This window comes from Plodia interpunctella, chromosome 16 (assembly GCF_027563975.2).
Source record: "Plodia interpunctella isolate USDA-ARS_2022_Savannah chromosome 16, ilPloInte3.2, whole genome shotgun sequence".
NCBI classification, from domain to species: Eukaryota; Metazoa; Arthropoda; class Insecta; order Lepidoptera; family Pyralidae; genus Plodia; species Plodia interpunctella.
In genome coordinates, this window is record NC_071309.1 from 5,094,780 (window position 1) to 5,109,956 (window position 15,177).

Consider the following 15,177-nt stretch of genomic DNA (forward strand, 5'->3'; position numbering starts at 1 on the left):
TTACAAATGTTTTTATATCTGTGGTATAGATTTTTGACTCGTGGTCCCACCCATTCACACGGAAGTATTAATGTAAATGGAACTTCTTTTCGCTTGGTTCGTCACTCGATGTCTTTGCTAACCCTCTTTTTAACGAGTAAAAATGACAGCAATGGCAAATGGCAATGGAACGGTTGGCAGCATTGTTTTATTTTACTTTTGTCGCGGACTCTGTGGTTGATTGACTTTGTAGTTTGCAAAATTATTTACTTGTATTTTCTCTTTTTCTTACTCATGTTATTCGGCGGAAAACAAATGTGTACTTTGTTTTTGTTATTCAAATTTTAAATTAAAGTGCTCAAATTTGGATGTGACATACTACGTAGTAAAAACTGTTTTAGTAGTCTCGTTTACGAGATAGTGGCATTTTACCCAGAGTCAATAGTAAATATATAATTTGCATACAGTTTAAACGATTAGAACCCTATATTTGCCCCTAAGAGTTTAAAGGACAAATCAATATGATGAATATCTGTTGAAATCAAATACAATGCCATGTATACTCCGAATCATACAAGGAAGGAAACCAGAGATGTGATGTACCGCAGTAACTCGAGCCTAGACCTAATATACGGCGACCATCCGTCTGGTAATGGTCTCCGTAGAGAATATGGTAGCCACGGCTCCATCGACGTGATTGGAGGAGCTTCAAATGAACGGTTATCAATCATGGTGCATAATTACAATGGTGTGTCTGCTCCAGACAAAAGTCCGGGCCTATCGCGGACAGATCGGCTCTCAGACATGCTTAACAGTGATCATGCTGACGGCCCAACACCTCGGGCCAGTGCCAGTCCTAAACCAAGGCTAAAATTAAACAAACTATGGGGCAGTGCCGTACCTGCTCTGTCCCGGCATACATTCGATGATAAGGCGCTATCGGTGGTGGAAGCAGAGATATCTAAAAGGAAACAATTTGCACATTATGATTGCCAGTCACTCATGGCAAACTTGAGTTATGCAGCTGAGATCCGTGGAGAGTTATTAAGCCGTCGGAGAAACACAACAACTGGAGCATCAGCAGCCGCTTTGGCAACGCGAGGTGTCACGCCTGGCGAAGATTCTGTGAGAACTGTACCTGACATGGGGGATGGCCGTTCAAATGAACTACTTGAAAGTTGTCCATTCTTCAGAAATGAACTTGGTGGTAAGTAGTGCTACTAGTATTAATCTTTAAACCAACTTTATGTACCTATACTACATAAAAATGTTGGTTAGAAAATATTCCTATACGGCATAGAATTTGGTAGGAATGTAGATATGACAGCTAACACAAAACTTTTTGTGGTACAAAAATTGAAATAGTGGTGGCGTCTGAAGCATAGATTTTTCTATCTGTTAATCAAATAGGTATAAGTATTACATATATATTCGCCATTATTATTTTAAAATTACTGTTGTTTAACACATGGAGCATGGAGATAAGAATGCCAGTATAACAATATGATTGCCGGGTGATCATAGTTCCTAGTTAATGTGGTAGTGGTGTTGCTCATGGACTGAAAAGTTCCAGGTTCAAATCCTACTCATGCCATATACTTTAGTGCAAAAAACTTTAAATAGATAAATAATCTTTACTTCATGCAGTTCTTGTACTAAAAGTATTTCAGTTTTTGTTTTTTGCAAGTTGTTTTGATCTGCAAAACTTTAAGAACAAATGCTCAGCATTTGGCATCAGATAACTAGAAAGGCTTGGAAGGAGTTGGGGAGATCTTTGCCAAGCTGAGGGATTCAAATAGGTTAAAAAATGTTCCTTACTTAATTTCTTTAATATACTTTTTGAATAATCAAGCAATAGTCTAGTTAGTCTAGTTATGAAGGTGCTAAAAAATGGCAGTGATAAGTAATTCAATATTTTTATGATCATTATATATAGGTACTTGTCTGATATCTTTTATATGTGGCTTTGATAAAAAGTATCTAATGGTCATTGATAAATACAATGACACTCTCAATTATTAGGCTTGTTATCCTTTCTAATTTTAAAAACAGGTGTTCTAAATGAAAATATATATAATGTATATATATTTAAAAAAATGTTTTTTGTCTCAAATGTGTTTGCCTATGAAGTCAGTTCACACCATAAAAAATTGGAGATAGAATTTGAATTATTTTTTTTTTACATCTGACAAAATACAGGAAAGTTTTTCATGGTTTTGTTGGATATTCAAAATGCCCTACAATATTTAGGATGAGAAAATCATATTATAATTTCCATTGATATTCAGTATGTGTTTACATAGGTGGCCACCATTGTGTCACTTTTATGTAAATCAGGTGGAAACACAGAAATACTGATCTCACACAATTCCATTTGGGAAAATTGTTCCATTATCATTAATTAATTGATTTATTTGTTATTGGTACTCTCCTATCATTTTTGAGACTTTAAACAGCATCAGCATCAGACCATATAGCAGTGCATTGCTAGAAGTAAGTCTCTCCCAGTGTCACTGATGTCAGTTATAATACTCATACTCATACTGATGTCAGTTATAATACTCTAGAAAGCTAATTTCTAAATATCAATAAATTTACTCTGGGTCCATATTTCCATACATGAAATCAATTGATGTTCAATCACCTAGAAAATAACTCCACACACAGTATTTTACAACAATTTAAGCTCACTGCTTTCATTGTTGTGATGAAATTGAATAAAACATTTTTTTTAAAATGAAATTATTTTCTTTGAAAATATAATAAACATTGCATAAAATAATATCCATCACATTTCAAATCAATCATCTTTTGAAGGAAGTTTGTAGTAAAGTAGTTATATATTTTGCCAATCATAAATCATTTTGGATTAGTACAAAATGGAGAAAGTAATCTAATCCACATAACTAGTTATCATTACTCGACATCTACACTACATTCATGTTACTCAGTCTTTGAATGCTATTTTAATTAATGCCATCAATTACCTACTTCAGATTTATACTCGCTCAAGCTTGGCATGATACAATCGACTGAATTATTAAATAGTAAATAACTAGTACATTTAATTAAATCATTACTTAACACTTTACCTTAAGGTTTATACTGGCTTGATAAAAAATACTTATGGTATAGATTCATTCCATTGAGCTCAATTTGTTTCATTTATGAAGTTAATATAAGTAAATATGTTTGTTGTACTCTTACTTTGACTACTGATCAAGGACTTAGGCTTATAAATATCATGTTATTTATGAGAATTTATTATCACATTCCTGTTTGTGAATTGTAAAAGAAGATAAAAGACATTACAAGTTCTCTCATGTATAAACTCTTTCGTAATATATTATTTATAACATAATGTGCTTATTATAATTTATTTTTGTGAAACATTGTAGGTGAAGAAGAGAGATGTGTAGCCTTATGCTGGCGAACTGCTCGAGGGGCAATACCGGGTCAATCTGGTGGTTGGCACAGACCCCGAGCAGCTTATGGCATCTCAGTGCTGGAGTTTCCTCCTGGTCACACTCACTGGAGGAATGGATGCCCCTTCGGGAGATCATTGACACCCTTGCCAGTGGAAAGTCAAGACCTAGGAGCCTTGTACTATAGAAATTATTTTTATAACCAACGTAAGTACTTCACACTTGATAAAATTGTTCAGGTTGTGTTTTATTAGACTTTTACGTCACAAATGTTGACTTCAAGTGTGTAGAAAAACGTATCAAACACGCATGCATTGATCATTATATACTGGGCCTTGTTATTATTATAGCGCTACGCGATGCGTAGCAAATGTCCTGCCTCATATACTATGTTCAACATTACTTTCTTAGTCTTACACATTTCAAGTTCATAGGTACTTTCTTTTTCGTTGACAAATAAGTACTATTTACATATATGTCATGGACAAAGTGATTTGGACGATATTTAAAATCACGCAACTTGAATAATGCACAAAGTTAGAGGCCAATGTGCTAATATAATCAATTTTGCTTTTGTAACCCTACAGCACACCAGAACTGGTTCGGCATGGACGAGAACCTCGGGCCAATAGCAGTTTCCATCAAGAAAGAGCGGGTGGAGTTGCGGCGCGGTGGCGGCGATGTCTCTGCGCCCGCGTCTCAACTCGCGTGGCAGTACAGACTAATAATACGCACGTCTGAGCTGATCACTTTGCGAGGGTCCTTGCTTGAAGACGCCCTGCCCACCGCCAAGCCTAGCAACAACAGCGCTACTTATAACACGAAAGAGGTGTTGGAATATGTCGCGCCAGAGTTACAATACAGCTGTTTGAAGTGAGTATTATTTATTATAATGAATATGGTCATATAGAATGCATTATTATTAATTAATAAAAACTCTAGATAATAACCATGTGGTTTTTATCTTTATTTTTGTAACATAGTTTTAATTATCTTGCAGACTGGGTATTAATAATGGTGGTGCTGAAGATCAACTCTTACGTCTTGACGAACAATGTATAACGAGGCATTACAAAGTCGGAGTGATGTATTGCAAGAGCGGTCAGTCAACAGAAGAAGAAATGTATAACAACCAAGAAGCGGGTCCTGCTTTTGTTGAATTCCTTCAAATGCTTGGCCAGACAGTGCGGTTAAAAGAATTTGATAAGTACAAAGCTGGGCTGGATAACAGAACAGATTCAACGGGTTTATACTCTGTGTACACGACACATCAAGACTGCGAAATTATGTTTCATGTTTCAACTATGTTGCCGTACACACCGAACAATAGGCAGCAGTTGTTACGGAAGCGACATATAGGAAATGACATAGTAACTATAGTGTTCCAAGAGCCGGGTGCGGCTCCATTTACTCCGAGGAACATTCGATCACAATTCCAGCACGTTTTCGTCGTAGTGCGAGCGATTGATCCGTGCACAGAGAACACACATTACAGTATAGCAGTGAGCCGCGCTAAAGAAGTGCCTTTATTCGGACCTCCGATCAAAGATGGTGCTGTGTATCCTAAAGGAGAAGTGTTCACGGATTTGTTATTGAGTAAGGTGAGTTGATGTCAGGACAAACCATAGAGACGTGTAATGATTGAATACATTTTGCTACATAAAAAATATCTTCATTTACAAAAAATTATTAAATTTCTTTATTCAACATTAGTACATATAATAGTATTTATATACTTACACGACGATTATGAGGTATTCCTTTCTTCAAGGTCATAAACGGAGAAAATGCAGCTATTCAGTCTCCAAAGTTCAGCACAATGGCGACTCGAACAAGACAAGAATATTTGAAAGACTTAGCAAAAAATTATGTCACTGCCACAACGGTCGAAACTGGACAGAAATTTTGTAAGTTACGCAACAATAATTACGTATATGCTTTCCTTTATATCAGCTTAGAAGATTTTCACATTTTAGGTAATTTACAGTAATTCAGTAAAAAAAATGTAAAAAGATAGATATAAGAATTTCATGTGTTATTTTTAACTAATATATTTTAGTCAATTTCAGCTTTATTTTCATCAGTATTTGCTCTGAAAAGCACGAGCAATTCGGGCAACTCCTCAGTGCTGCCTCGTGTGGATAACTGCCACAATGATGTGTTAGTTGGCGGAGCTTTATGTTTTCATGTAAGTCTATACCAAATCCATACTTCCATACCCATCATATATAGTATATACCAAATTGTAAATGCTTAAAATTTGTCTGTTACGCTTTCACGGCTAATTTTTGATTATATTTCCAATACTTTAATAACACGAGGCGCTGGTTTGATCTCGCGTCATTGACTATATCTATTCCAAATTACAAAAAAATGTAAGACTTGCTCACGATATGGCGGAACTGCGGGCAATCATACATGCTTTCACGGCTAATTGGGATAACTCTGAGTAGATTAAATCCAACTAAACCTGTAGTGTGCTAAACGTACACTGATTTTATTTCCACCAAGTGCTAATGTGAAATTATAGACGTAAGTCTAAAGTAAATGAGATTATTTTATTAGACTTGCTTGAATAAATCACCATCATCATCTCAGCCACAAGAAGTCAATTGCTGAACATGCTAATATCCAAAAAGTATATTGACCGGCATTAGCACCTGTAGTCATAAACATTAAATATCATTGTAGGTCCACGTGCAAGACGAAGGCGCCGGCGGGCTACTGTTGGACTGCATGATGGGCGTGTCCGCGGACACCATCGTGCTGCTGGAGCACAGCTCGCGCCAGATCATCCTGGTCGTGCCCACATCCTCGCTGCTGGGTAACATATGTTTTATAGCTAAACTTCTCTCATTGTATTCTCGTTTGCATTCTCCTTTTCAGAGCAGGAGGTTTGGAAGCTAAATGTTCTAGGGCAACCGATTTGATTGACCATATTGAGAGCAAAATATTTGAAATTATGTATGGGCTTGTAAGCTAAATGGCATTACCAATAGTTAGTCCTCCAGGCGAATCATTTGATAAGCTATGAGTGTGGTTCACGTAAAAATAAAATTAAAATTTGGCTCTTATTTTATGACCAGTTACCTCCTGACGTTATCTTTAGAAATACTATTGTTGCCTATTAGTTGTCAAGATATAAGAAATCTAACACTTGTTTTTGTCACTAGAGTTTGACGCAGAGTATTTCTTTCTTGATTATGTTCTGCTTATTTCTAAAGACATATCTTTCAGCAGACGCGACAGAGCATTATTTTGGTCCAGCACACCACTTCATAATATCACCATAATTTGATCTACGTGTGATAATCCTAACGAATATGAACATGTGTTGATAGGTTGGGTGGTAAGCGGCGGCTGGACGCGCATATACTACCACCTGGGGGAGAGCGTGCGCGTGCGCGGGTCGTGCGAGGCGCTGCTGCGGCGGCTGGCGGCCGTGGCGCCGCCGCTCGCGCAGCAGCTGGCCGAGCTCGCGCTCGAGCGCAGCGCCTCGCATCAGCTAGGTATGCGGCACTGCGCTCGTTGCAGCTACGCTTCAATTGTTCAATAGAAAATGCCTTTGTCACTCATTCATTGTTTTTGTAGTACATCGTCACAACATCAAGTTCTTTTTTGTTGTCTTTGAACCTCGAATCTCTCAGAATATGTTCCTTTGTTAAAAATTATCAAATATTGATTAATAAAACATTAAATATGTGATTTTCACATGCACAGCTTAGTTAGAAATTTTATTTTCCAAAAGTTAAAGCCCTCGGTTCGTCGAGTCGGGATGGGAGTGGTACGCCTTTCTCACTCCTCCCGACGATAGCCAGGTGGTCGGTCCATTGTGGTGTTGTTACAGTTTGTGTACGTTTGTCAGGTTTCCACGTGCAGCCGGACGGGCTGGTGACGGCGGTGGAGAGCGGCGGCGCGGCGGCGCGCGCAGGCGTGCGACGCGGCGCGCGGCTGCTGGAGGTGTGTCGCGCGGCTGTGGTGGCGCTGCACCACGACCAGCTCGTGGACCTGCTGAAGACCTCCGCGCCCGTCACGGTCAGCATGCTGCGGGGGGCGGGGGCGGGACTGGACAACACTGTTTTCTTTTTATATAAACTAACGGCACATCCCGCCTTCGCTTCGATAAGACCATAATAAATTATACACCTTAAATTTCCTCGGGAATCCCACATCTTTATGTAAAAACTGTTCAAAAACCCGCCCGATAGTTTTTGAGTTTATCGCATACAGTACTTTTATAATATGTAAGGATTTAGACTCACACTCTTGGTGTATTGCAGGTGACACTAACGTTCGCGAGTAGCGGTCGCTGCTCGTGCGCGTGCGCCGCGGAGGACAGCGTGGCGGCCGCGCGCGCCGACGCGCAACAACCTGCGCGTGCGCGCCGCGCGCACAGCGGTCATTCACCCCCAAGGTCTGACTCCTCGGGTTACGGCACCGGTTAGTTTCTATTATTTTTTTTAAGACAACCAACAGCTGAGTTTGTGTTCAATTCAATATTCATTTCATTAGAAAACCAAGTTAGTAGGTATATATTTAATTTAAAATAAGGTATTTCGAAAATGCTATGGCGCCCCTGTCGACATTTGTCAATAAATTGTTCTTTTATTACATAAATGTAAAAAAAAGAATCTAAAACCTTTCGATTACAGTCAATTTTGAAGCGATAGTGGCCCGCCGCTTCAAAACTAACCCTTACTAATATTATGAACGCTAAAGTTTGCGAGGGTTTATGTGTGTTGTTAATTTTTCACACAAAATCTACTCGACGGATTGTTATGAAATTTGATAAACTGGTGGAACAACACATAAGGTACTTTTTATAGCGAAATTGTCACGGGAGTGAGTAAGCGAATATAGTAATGAGAGCGTGTGTGTGTGTTTGTCGTTGAGGTGGGTCGGGTCGCAGCGCGCGGCAGTCGCCGGGCGCGGAGGCGCTGCGTCGCCGCTCGCCCGCTCTCAGGCACAACGCGCGCCACAAGCGGGCCTCCGCCAACACTAGCTCGCTCACGGTAACTCGTCTCTCGTTTATATATGTTTGTTTTTTTTTTTTGTTTGCGCTCTCTTTATCCCTTCCCATCCCACTGATATTATAACGGCGAACGTTTGTGTGTTGGTTATTCACGCTCGACTTTTCATAAAAATCGATCTTTTCATAAATATATACCTTTTTATCCCTAAAATACATGATTTGATCAAAAAGTATGATAGTCTAATGATACTTTTACTGTGCATGCTTTTAATTTTAATGTGGTAAATCGGCGTGTTGTACATAAATTTATACACATAATTACATTATAGGATATAAAGCATTGAAAAGAACCTGAGACAATCTCAGGTCTCACTCTCACAAAGTGCGTTTTACGTGCACATTGGACTAAGACGCGCGCCCTCCTTTATTTTTTATAAAACTTAAGTATACATTATTATTATAATGAAATGAGTCATATCTTCATCATCTAAACTATAATACAGGTTCATTACAATGTACTTTTCTCAGGAGGAACTGATGCGTCTAATGGATGCGGAACTTGGGGACGGACGCTCAAACAGCGTCGCGAGTACAGTCGTAGCCAATACGCCCACTTCGCCAAGCGTAGCATCTACGACCACACCTACGAGCGTAGCGCCTACGAGCACAGCGGCTACGAGCGTGGCTACGAGCGTAGCGCCTGCGATGAGCCGCACGCCTCCGTTGCCGCTGCCGGACGCCGGCGCCTTGGACTGGGCCACACTTGTGCATACGGCCACAAGAGCTATGCTGCAGGTTGGCTAAGATTCTGAAATAGTTAATTTCTTTCATCGAAATCTAACTAGTAGTTTTTGCTTGAAAGACCAATAAATTTATGAATAATAAATACTCAGAAATTCACGTCTATATTATCAAGCGTGCAAATACTTTTGTACAGCAAACGTTTGGTGATACCAAACTTTTGCTGTTTTGCATCAAAGATAGATTTTAATATTTTTTATTATATTAAACCATATGATTAGTATTTTTGTAACTCATTGCCTAAAATAATTCACCTTTCCATAACAAATATCATATCAATATCTCTTAATATTTTTTAGATTTGCGAAGAACATCAGTATCCATCCATTGATAACACCGAACCATCTCTGGACACAATAGCCACTGAATCACTGCACAGTTCTTGGCCGGATATACCTGTAAGATTCATTCAACTTTTTATTTCAAATATATCTTTTTTCTTTCAAATATATATTACCTCTTCTAATTTTGAGTTTATTATGGACAGACAATCCCGGTGACTTTGTAATATTTAAATATTTAGGATGTTTGAACCTTAAGTATCAATAGGATTTTGTTTACATAAGTAAGTAAGCAATAGACACTGGTATATAATTATTTAATTTGGAATCCATAGCGAAAAAGCATTTTTTTATAATTTTAGAGTACGGATACGAACAACGACAGTTCCACAACATCCTTGGGCAGCAGCGACTGCAGCTGCGGGCTCGCCGCGCGCGTGTCCGCGCTGCAGGCGGAGGCCGGCAGCGCTCAGCGGCAGCGCGACCAACTGCAAGACGAGGTAATATACTACTTATTTTTTATATATTTAGCAGCGGACTTAATTTTTAAGGCTGACCCAATCGACATTAGCACCAACATTTTATATACTTTTCATTTATGTCTACATTTTAGTAATCTACCTAATTCTTTATTTAGTTCATATTTTTTTATTTAACAGTATTTAACCGCGGCTTCGCCCGCGTGAATATCCACGGGAACAGGTTTTTTTCCGTGATGAAATGTGTGTGCTTCTCCATACTTCAAACTACATGTATATAAAATTTTAAAAAGATTTGTTGAGTAGATAGAGCGTGAAGAAGTAACAAACTTACTTTCGCGTTTATAATATTAAAATTCATATAATATTGAAAGATATTGATAAAAAGCACACATAACGTTTTTTTTTTCTTGCCAATGTTAAGTGCGGTTTGCCATTGTCTTCTCCACAATCAAGCACTTATATAAGTAGTAGGTAGTAATATAGTTTATCAATGTAATATCTGTCAGGTCCGTCGGCTGCGGCGCACCAACGCGCGGCTCCGCGAGGAGTCAGCGCGCGCGGTGTGGCAGCTGCGGCAGTTCACGCACTGGCTCAAGCGCACCGTCGACCGCCAGTGACCTGTCTATCGTACTTACAACGTACACATAGATAACACTACACAAGTCTGTCAAGAAAGTTAAGAAATCAAATGAGAGTGCTGTCTCTGAGCGATGTTACAACATACACTGAGATAAATTTATGATGTGGGCTGTCAAGAAAGTGGTATCATTTTCTTGACTTTTTTTGGCGACTTGAGTAAAATCTGACACCAGTGTTAGCAATGAACACACTCGAAAAGAAGAAGAAGAGAGTGAAATAATCAAATTAGGACTCTGTCTCCTAATGGCTGGCAAACTTCGATAATGATGTGTTACAACGTACACAGTTATAACTATACACTTCCTAAAGATAAATTAATGATGGCAAGATATTGCCGCTCTAATAGGGTTATTCAACAAATAAAATCGGATACTTTTTTTCGAAATATCAAATAAAATAATTTATAGAAAACATGACAATGAAAATGGGTGACGTAACTTATTATAGTCAAACTATTCCAAGTATGCTTTGATAATAACTAATAAATTTAAAATACTATGTGCATCTATACGTAAATGTATTTACGTTTTATCTCACTGTCCGCCGCGCATTGCGTATAGGTAAATTACACAGCTGCGCACCTTATGGTATCGCTGATAAAGGACGTAAGAAGTTCAGTAACATTATATTTTAGACAAAAACTTGATACGAGTCACGGGTAAATAATATTTTGGTGGTTTATATTAACTATCTATTCTCTTTCTCATTAAAAGAAATTACTCTTTTTATACTTAAGTAATAAAGTATAAATGATTTAATTTTATTATATAATCCATTGAAAACCGATCAAATTTGATTGGGAAAAGTGCTTCGTGAAGAATATTCACTCATCTCGCTGAAAAGTAATATGCGCAAAAGACCGTCGCAAAATAGTTGTTTATTTTTAAAAACAGTGTTTTCTTCATGCTTATATTAAAATTATAAACGATTATGAAAGTCAGGTTATTTCTGCATACCATATAGATTCTCGACAGGTCTTCGCGCATATTTTCCTTTCGCAAGTTTCCAAGTAGGTATTTATGAATAGGTGATAAATAAATTATACTCAATATCTTATGAATTTTGTGCCTTTTCTGTGCTTCGTGCGGAGCATTTGTTTTTGAGTATTTTTCGTTGTACGTTGAACATGTAATATTCAACTGTTAATTACTATTATAATGTAGAATAAAAATATATTTTATTCTATTAGATGTTAATGTTTGAGTTTGCATATTGTTGTATTTGTACGCGACGTTAAAATATAGAATATGTATACTTATAATACTCAAATATGTCTTTGAGTAAATAATAAAACACCAAAAAATATAATTACCTTCTAATAAAAATGTAATAGTTTTGGTGATTTAATATTTTGGAAATAGAAGTTTTGCTGAGTTTTTATTATTTATACGTAAAGAATCCACCGGTTCAATCCATATACATTTCTAGCTTTAAAATAACTTGAGTTATTTCGTTTAATGATACGTAGGATTATTTTTTTGTTTATTATGGTTCGCATCATACGGATCAAACATTTTTTTTTCTCTTGTTTATATGTGTAGAATCTTGATTTTGAGAATTAAAAAAAAAACGAAAGTCCATGTTTCGTTTATTATAAATTCTCATTTTGTCTTTCAAATACAATATAGGTATTTATTTGCATTTGACGGATACGTACGATGCGGATCATTGGGATGTATTTACACTCCTAAAGTTTTAACTCCGAATTTTTGTTTTTCATTTTCATGTATATCTTAGTAATCAAATGCTAGAATACGAATACTGTAAGGTGAACACCAATTAGCCTAAGACGTAAAGTTATAGTTGAAAATATAACACCGATTTTTGCGGGATTAATTTAAGTATTTATTTATGCATAATATAAGTCGTTATTAATGAATTGATTGTAAATGTAGGTATGGGTATGGATAATATTTTTGACTATGACTGAAAACGTAATTAAAGTACTGCTATAGTTTATTATTAAGATTTATTGAATAGTTGTTATGTTGTATAAACATACATGAGACCTGCCAAATATTATAACAGTAAGTGTAGACCGAAGCGCAACAAAATTATATCATAATATGCATGAGTATAATTATACGATTTACAGTAAATAAATGAATAACAGTGACAAAACATCATTCATTATGCCGTATCTCCCACAATAGTACATTTATATTTATAATTTCTCACCAACTGGCATTCGCTTCTATTATTCACAAACAATAACCTAGGTTTTTGTATGCAACTGAGATTATACACTGTAATTTAGTTGTCAACATTTAGGAGATTTACCTACTTTCAACACATACATTAATTTTACTTACAATTAGACTTTGATAGAGACTCTGATCTCTCCTGGCGGGATACAAAAAATAATACATTTGAAAACAGAAATGAATTTACCCTCACAGTACATAATTTCCCCAGATTATTCAAGAAATCGGGAAGTTACTGTAAACCCATACATGCTCGTAAAAGATTATACTCCATGCATATTAAATTAGGGACCTTTATTTATTGAGACGATATTTAATTTCCTTTTGTTCAGTTTCAGTTCAGTTTGTTTTTGTTGTCAATCGGTGCGTATATTTATTGTTGTGACGATGGCCTATATTTACGGTCAATTACACATATTAACTATGTTCGTAATGTAAATATTCCATTGATTTTGATATACATTGGTTTAATCATCATAAAACGAAAGCTTTATTAGTTTATGACCTTAGATAAAGTATATTATTAGAATAAAGATTTGCTTATTATAGTGAAACTAGTTGACAATATGTTGGAACTGCCACATGATACTTCCTTGACTATATTGACTAAGAAAAGAACTAAGTGAACAGAACTTGAAATACCGGTAGAAAATAATATCGACATGAACCCACGTAATCTATATCGGTATTCGGAAAGCCGATATTATTCTTATTTCAATATCAGTGCATCAAATAGCTACATATCGGTTACAATAGCATTTCAATACCGCTTAAAATAAAATATATCGGTATACCTTAATTGTAATACCGTTATAATAATGCCGCTAGATATCGTTATAATACCGATATCTGTCGGTATCGGTATATCTGATATCTGTGATATGATGTCATATCTGTTATATGATACAGTTAAGCTATATCGTTATTCATCTTTTCGGTATAAATATACCGTAATTATAATACCGATATTTCTTCATACCGGTGTAAGGGTCTAACTAAATCGAAGTTTAAATTTATAATAGACTATCTGAACTTGTTGAAATAATATGGGTTCTTATGAAACATGCACATAAAAAAGTCTTCCATTTTTTTTATTACTAACCTTTCATGTCGCAAACGCTGTACCTATTAATGTTATTTTTTAGTCAATATAGTAGGAAAATAAACGTCAACAACGAGCCAGTTCTTACACCGGCAAAATTATATTGTCTCTTGTTCTATGGAAACCAAAGCCTTATTAGAAGAATTATTATTTTCCTGCTAATTGCTTCGTAAGGCTTGTATTTAATTTATTGAGCATGACATATATACTTCTCCTAAATTACTTTAGTTTTTTTATACAAATGACAGTTATCGTTCAAGACTTTACTTTCACTGCGCTTGCGATGTATTTTGTAAATGTTACAAAAATATTCTGGTTTATTGTTATACATTACCTACAAACTACTTTAAATTAGTAAATCAGAAAACTAAGGCATTTAAACAAAGACTGTGGTTTTACGGTATTACTGTGCCTACATAATATATATTGCTTAGCACGAACTTTTTTTATTTAATGTAGCTGATGTTTCAACAAGGTACCTTGCAATCACCGCGATCACAGACAGCCAGACGGTAATTGTGGCTTGAAATGGTGGTAGATGCAGTTTTTCAGCAATCACACTACCCGCTCTAGTTTAAAAGTGTGTGTCAGTCAAGCGTTTTCCAGTTACAATAAATGAAAAAGGTTCGTGCTAAGTCCCGTTACTATATAATATTAGTATTGTATTTGTTGGGCATATTGCGGCTGTTCATAATAAATACTTACTAGCACACTGTTGCTTTTGTCATACTTACCCATCGATTCCTTACCATACAGTCTTTAAATCAGTCTGCCACAATTTAAACCTTACCAAATTGGTATTACTCGTTAATCCGTTCTTCATGCATTTTGTTTGGTTTTATAATTAATGGACATATACGCAGATCTGAGCGATGACAGGATACACACATGATATGTATGAATTATTTGTTTCTGCAGAACAACTATTAGATCATGGACGAGGATTTATCAGTGTTGCTCAACTTATGACATAAACGTTAACCAAATAAACTAAATGCATTAGTATTACTTTTTGCTACTAAATATTTTCCTAACACATTACACTCTGCATGGTCATGATCTGCTGTGTTTTTATGCCATACTATATGTTTTGATTTTCTGATGACTGATCAATACAAACCATAAATTTTATTATCTATTGCTTGATACCAGTCCATACTATGCGTCGCTTATTTTATATTGCATATCTGTATAATATTATTTTTTACTCGTGTAATTAATTTTACATTCCAATTAAAGTATTTACAAAAATGTGTTTAATTTTTTTTTTACTTCCTCCGGCTCATATTATT

General features: G+C 36.2%; 1 protein-coding gene across 1 annotated transcript; it reads left to right on the forward strand.

Annotated features, from left to right (window-relative positions):
• Window positions 1–183: 183 nt before the first annotated feature.
• Window positions 184–15,136, forward strand: LOC128676271 (signal-induced proliferation-associated 1-like protein 1). The gene is made up of 15 exons (XM_053756287.1): window positions 184–1,186; window positions 3,378–3,611; window positions 3,992–4,277; window positions 4,405–5,005; window positions 5,176–5,311; window positions 5,474–5,592; window positions 6,096–6,228; window positions 6,746–6,913; window positions 7,270–7,439; window positions 7,685–7,844; window positions 8,298–8,416; window positions 8,905–9,171; window positions 9,477–9,575; window positions 9,821–9,958; window positions 10,447–15,136. The coding sequence occupies exons 1-15, from the start codon at window positions 535–537 to the stop codon at window positions 10,555–10,557; spliced, it is 3,393 nt and encodes a 1,130-aa protein (XP_053612262.1). The 5' UTR covers window positions 184–534; the 3' UTR covers window positions 10,558–15,136.
• The last annotated feature ends 41 nt before the right edge of the window (window positions 15,137–15,177 follow it).

Bases quoted from the DNA above. Each gene is read 5' to 3' on its own strand.
- LOC128676271 (XM_053756287.1), top strand. From the start codon at position 535: ATGTATACTCCGAATCATACAAGGAAGGAAACCAGAGATGTGATGTAC. The intron at 5,312-5,473 runs GTAAGTTACGCA...AGTCAATTTCAG, and splicing joins CGAAACTGGACAGAAATTTT to CTTTATTTTCATCAGTATTT. The intron at 5,593-6,095 runs GTAAGTCTATAC...ATATCATTGTAG, and splicing joins GCGGAGCTTTATGTTTTCAT to GTCCACGTGCAAGACGAAGG.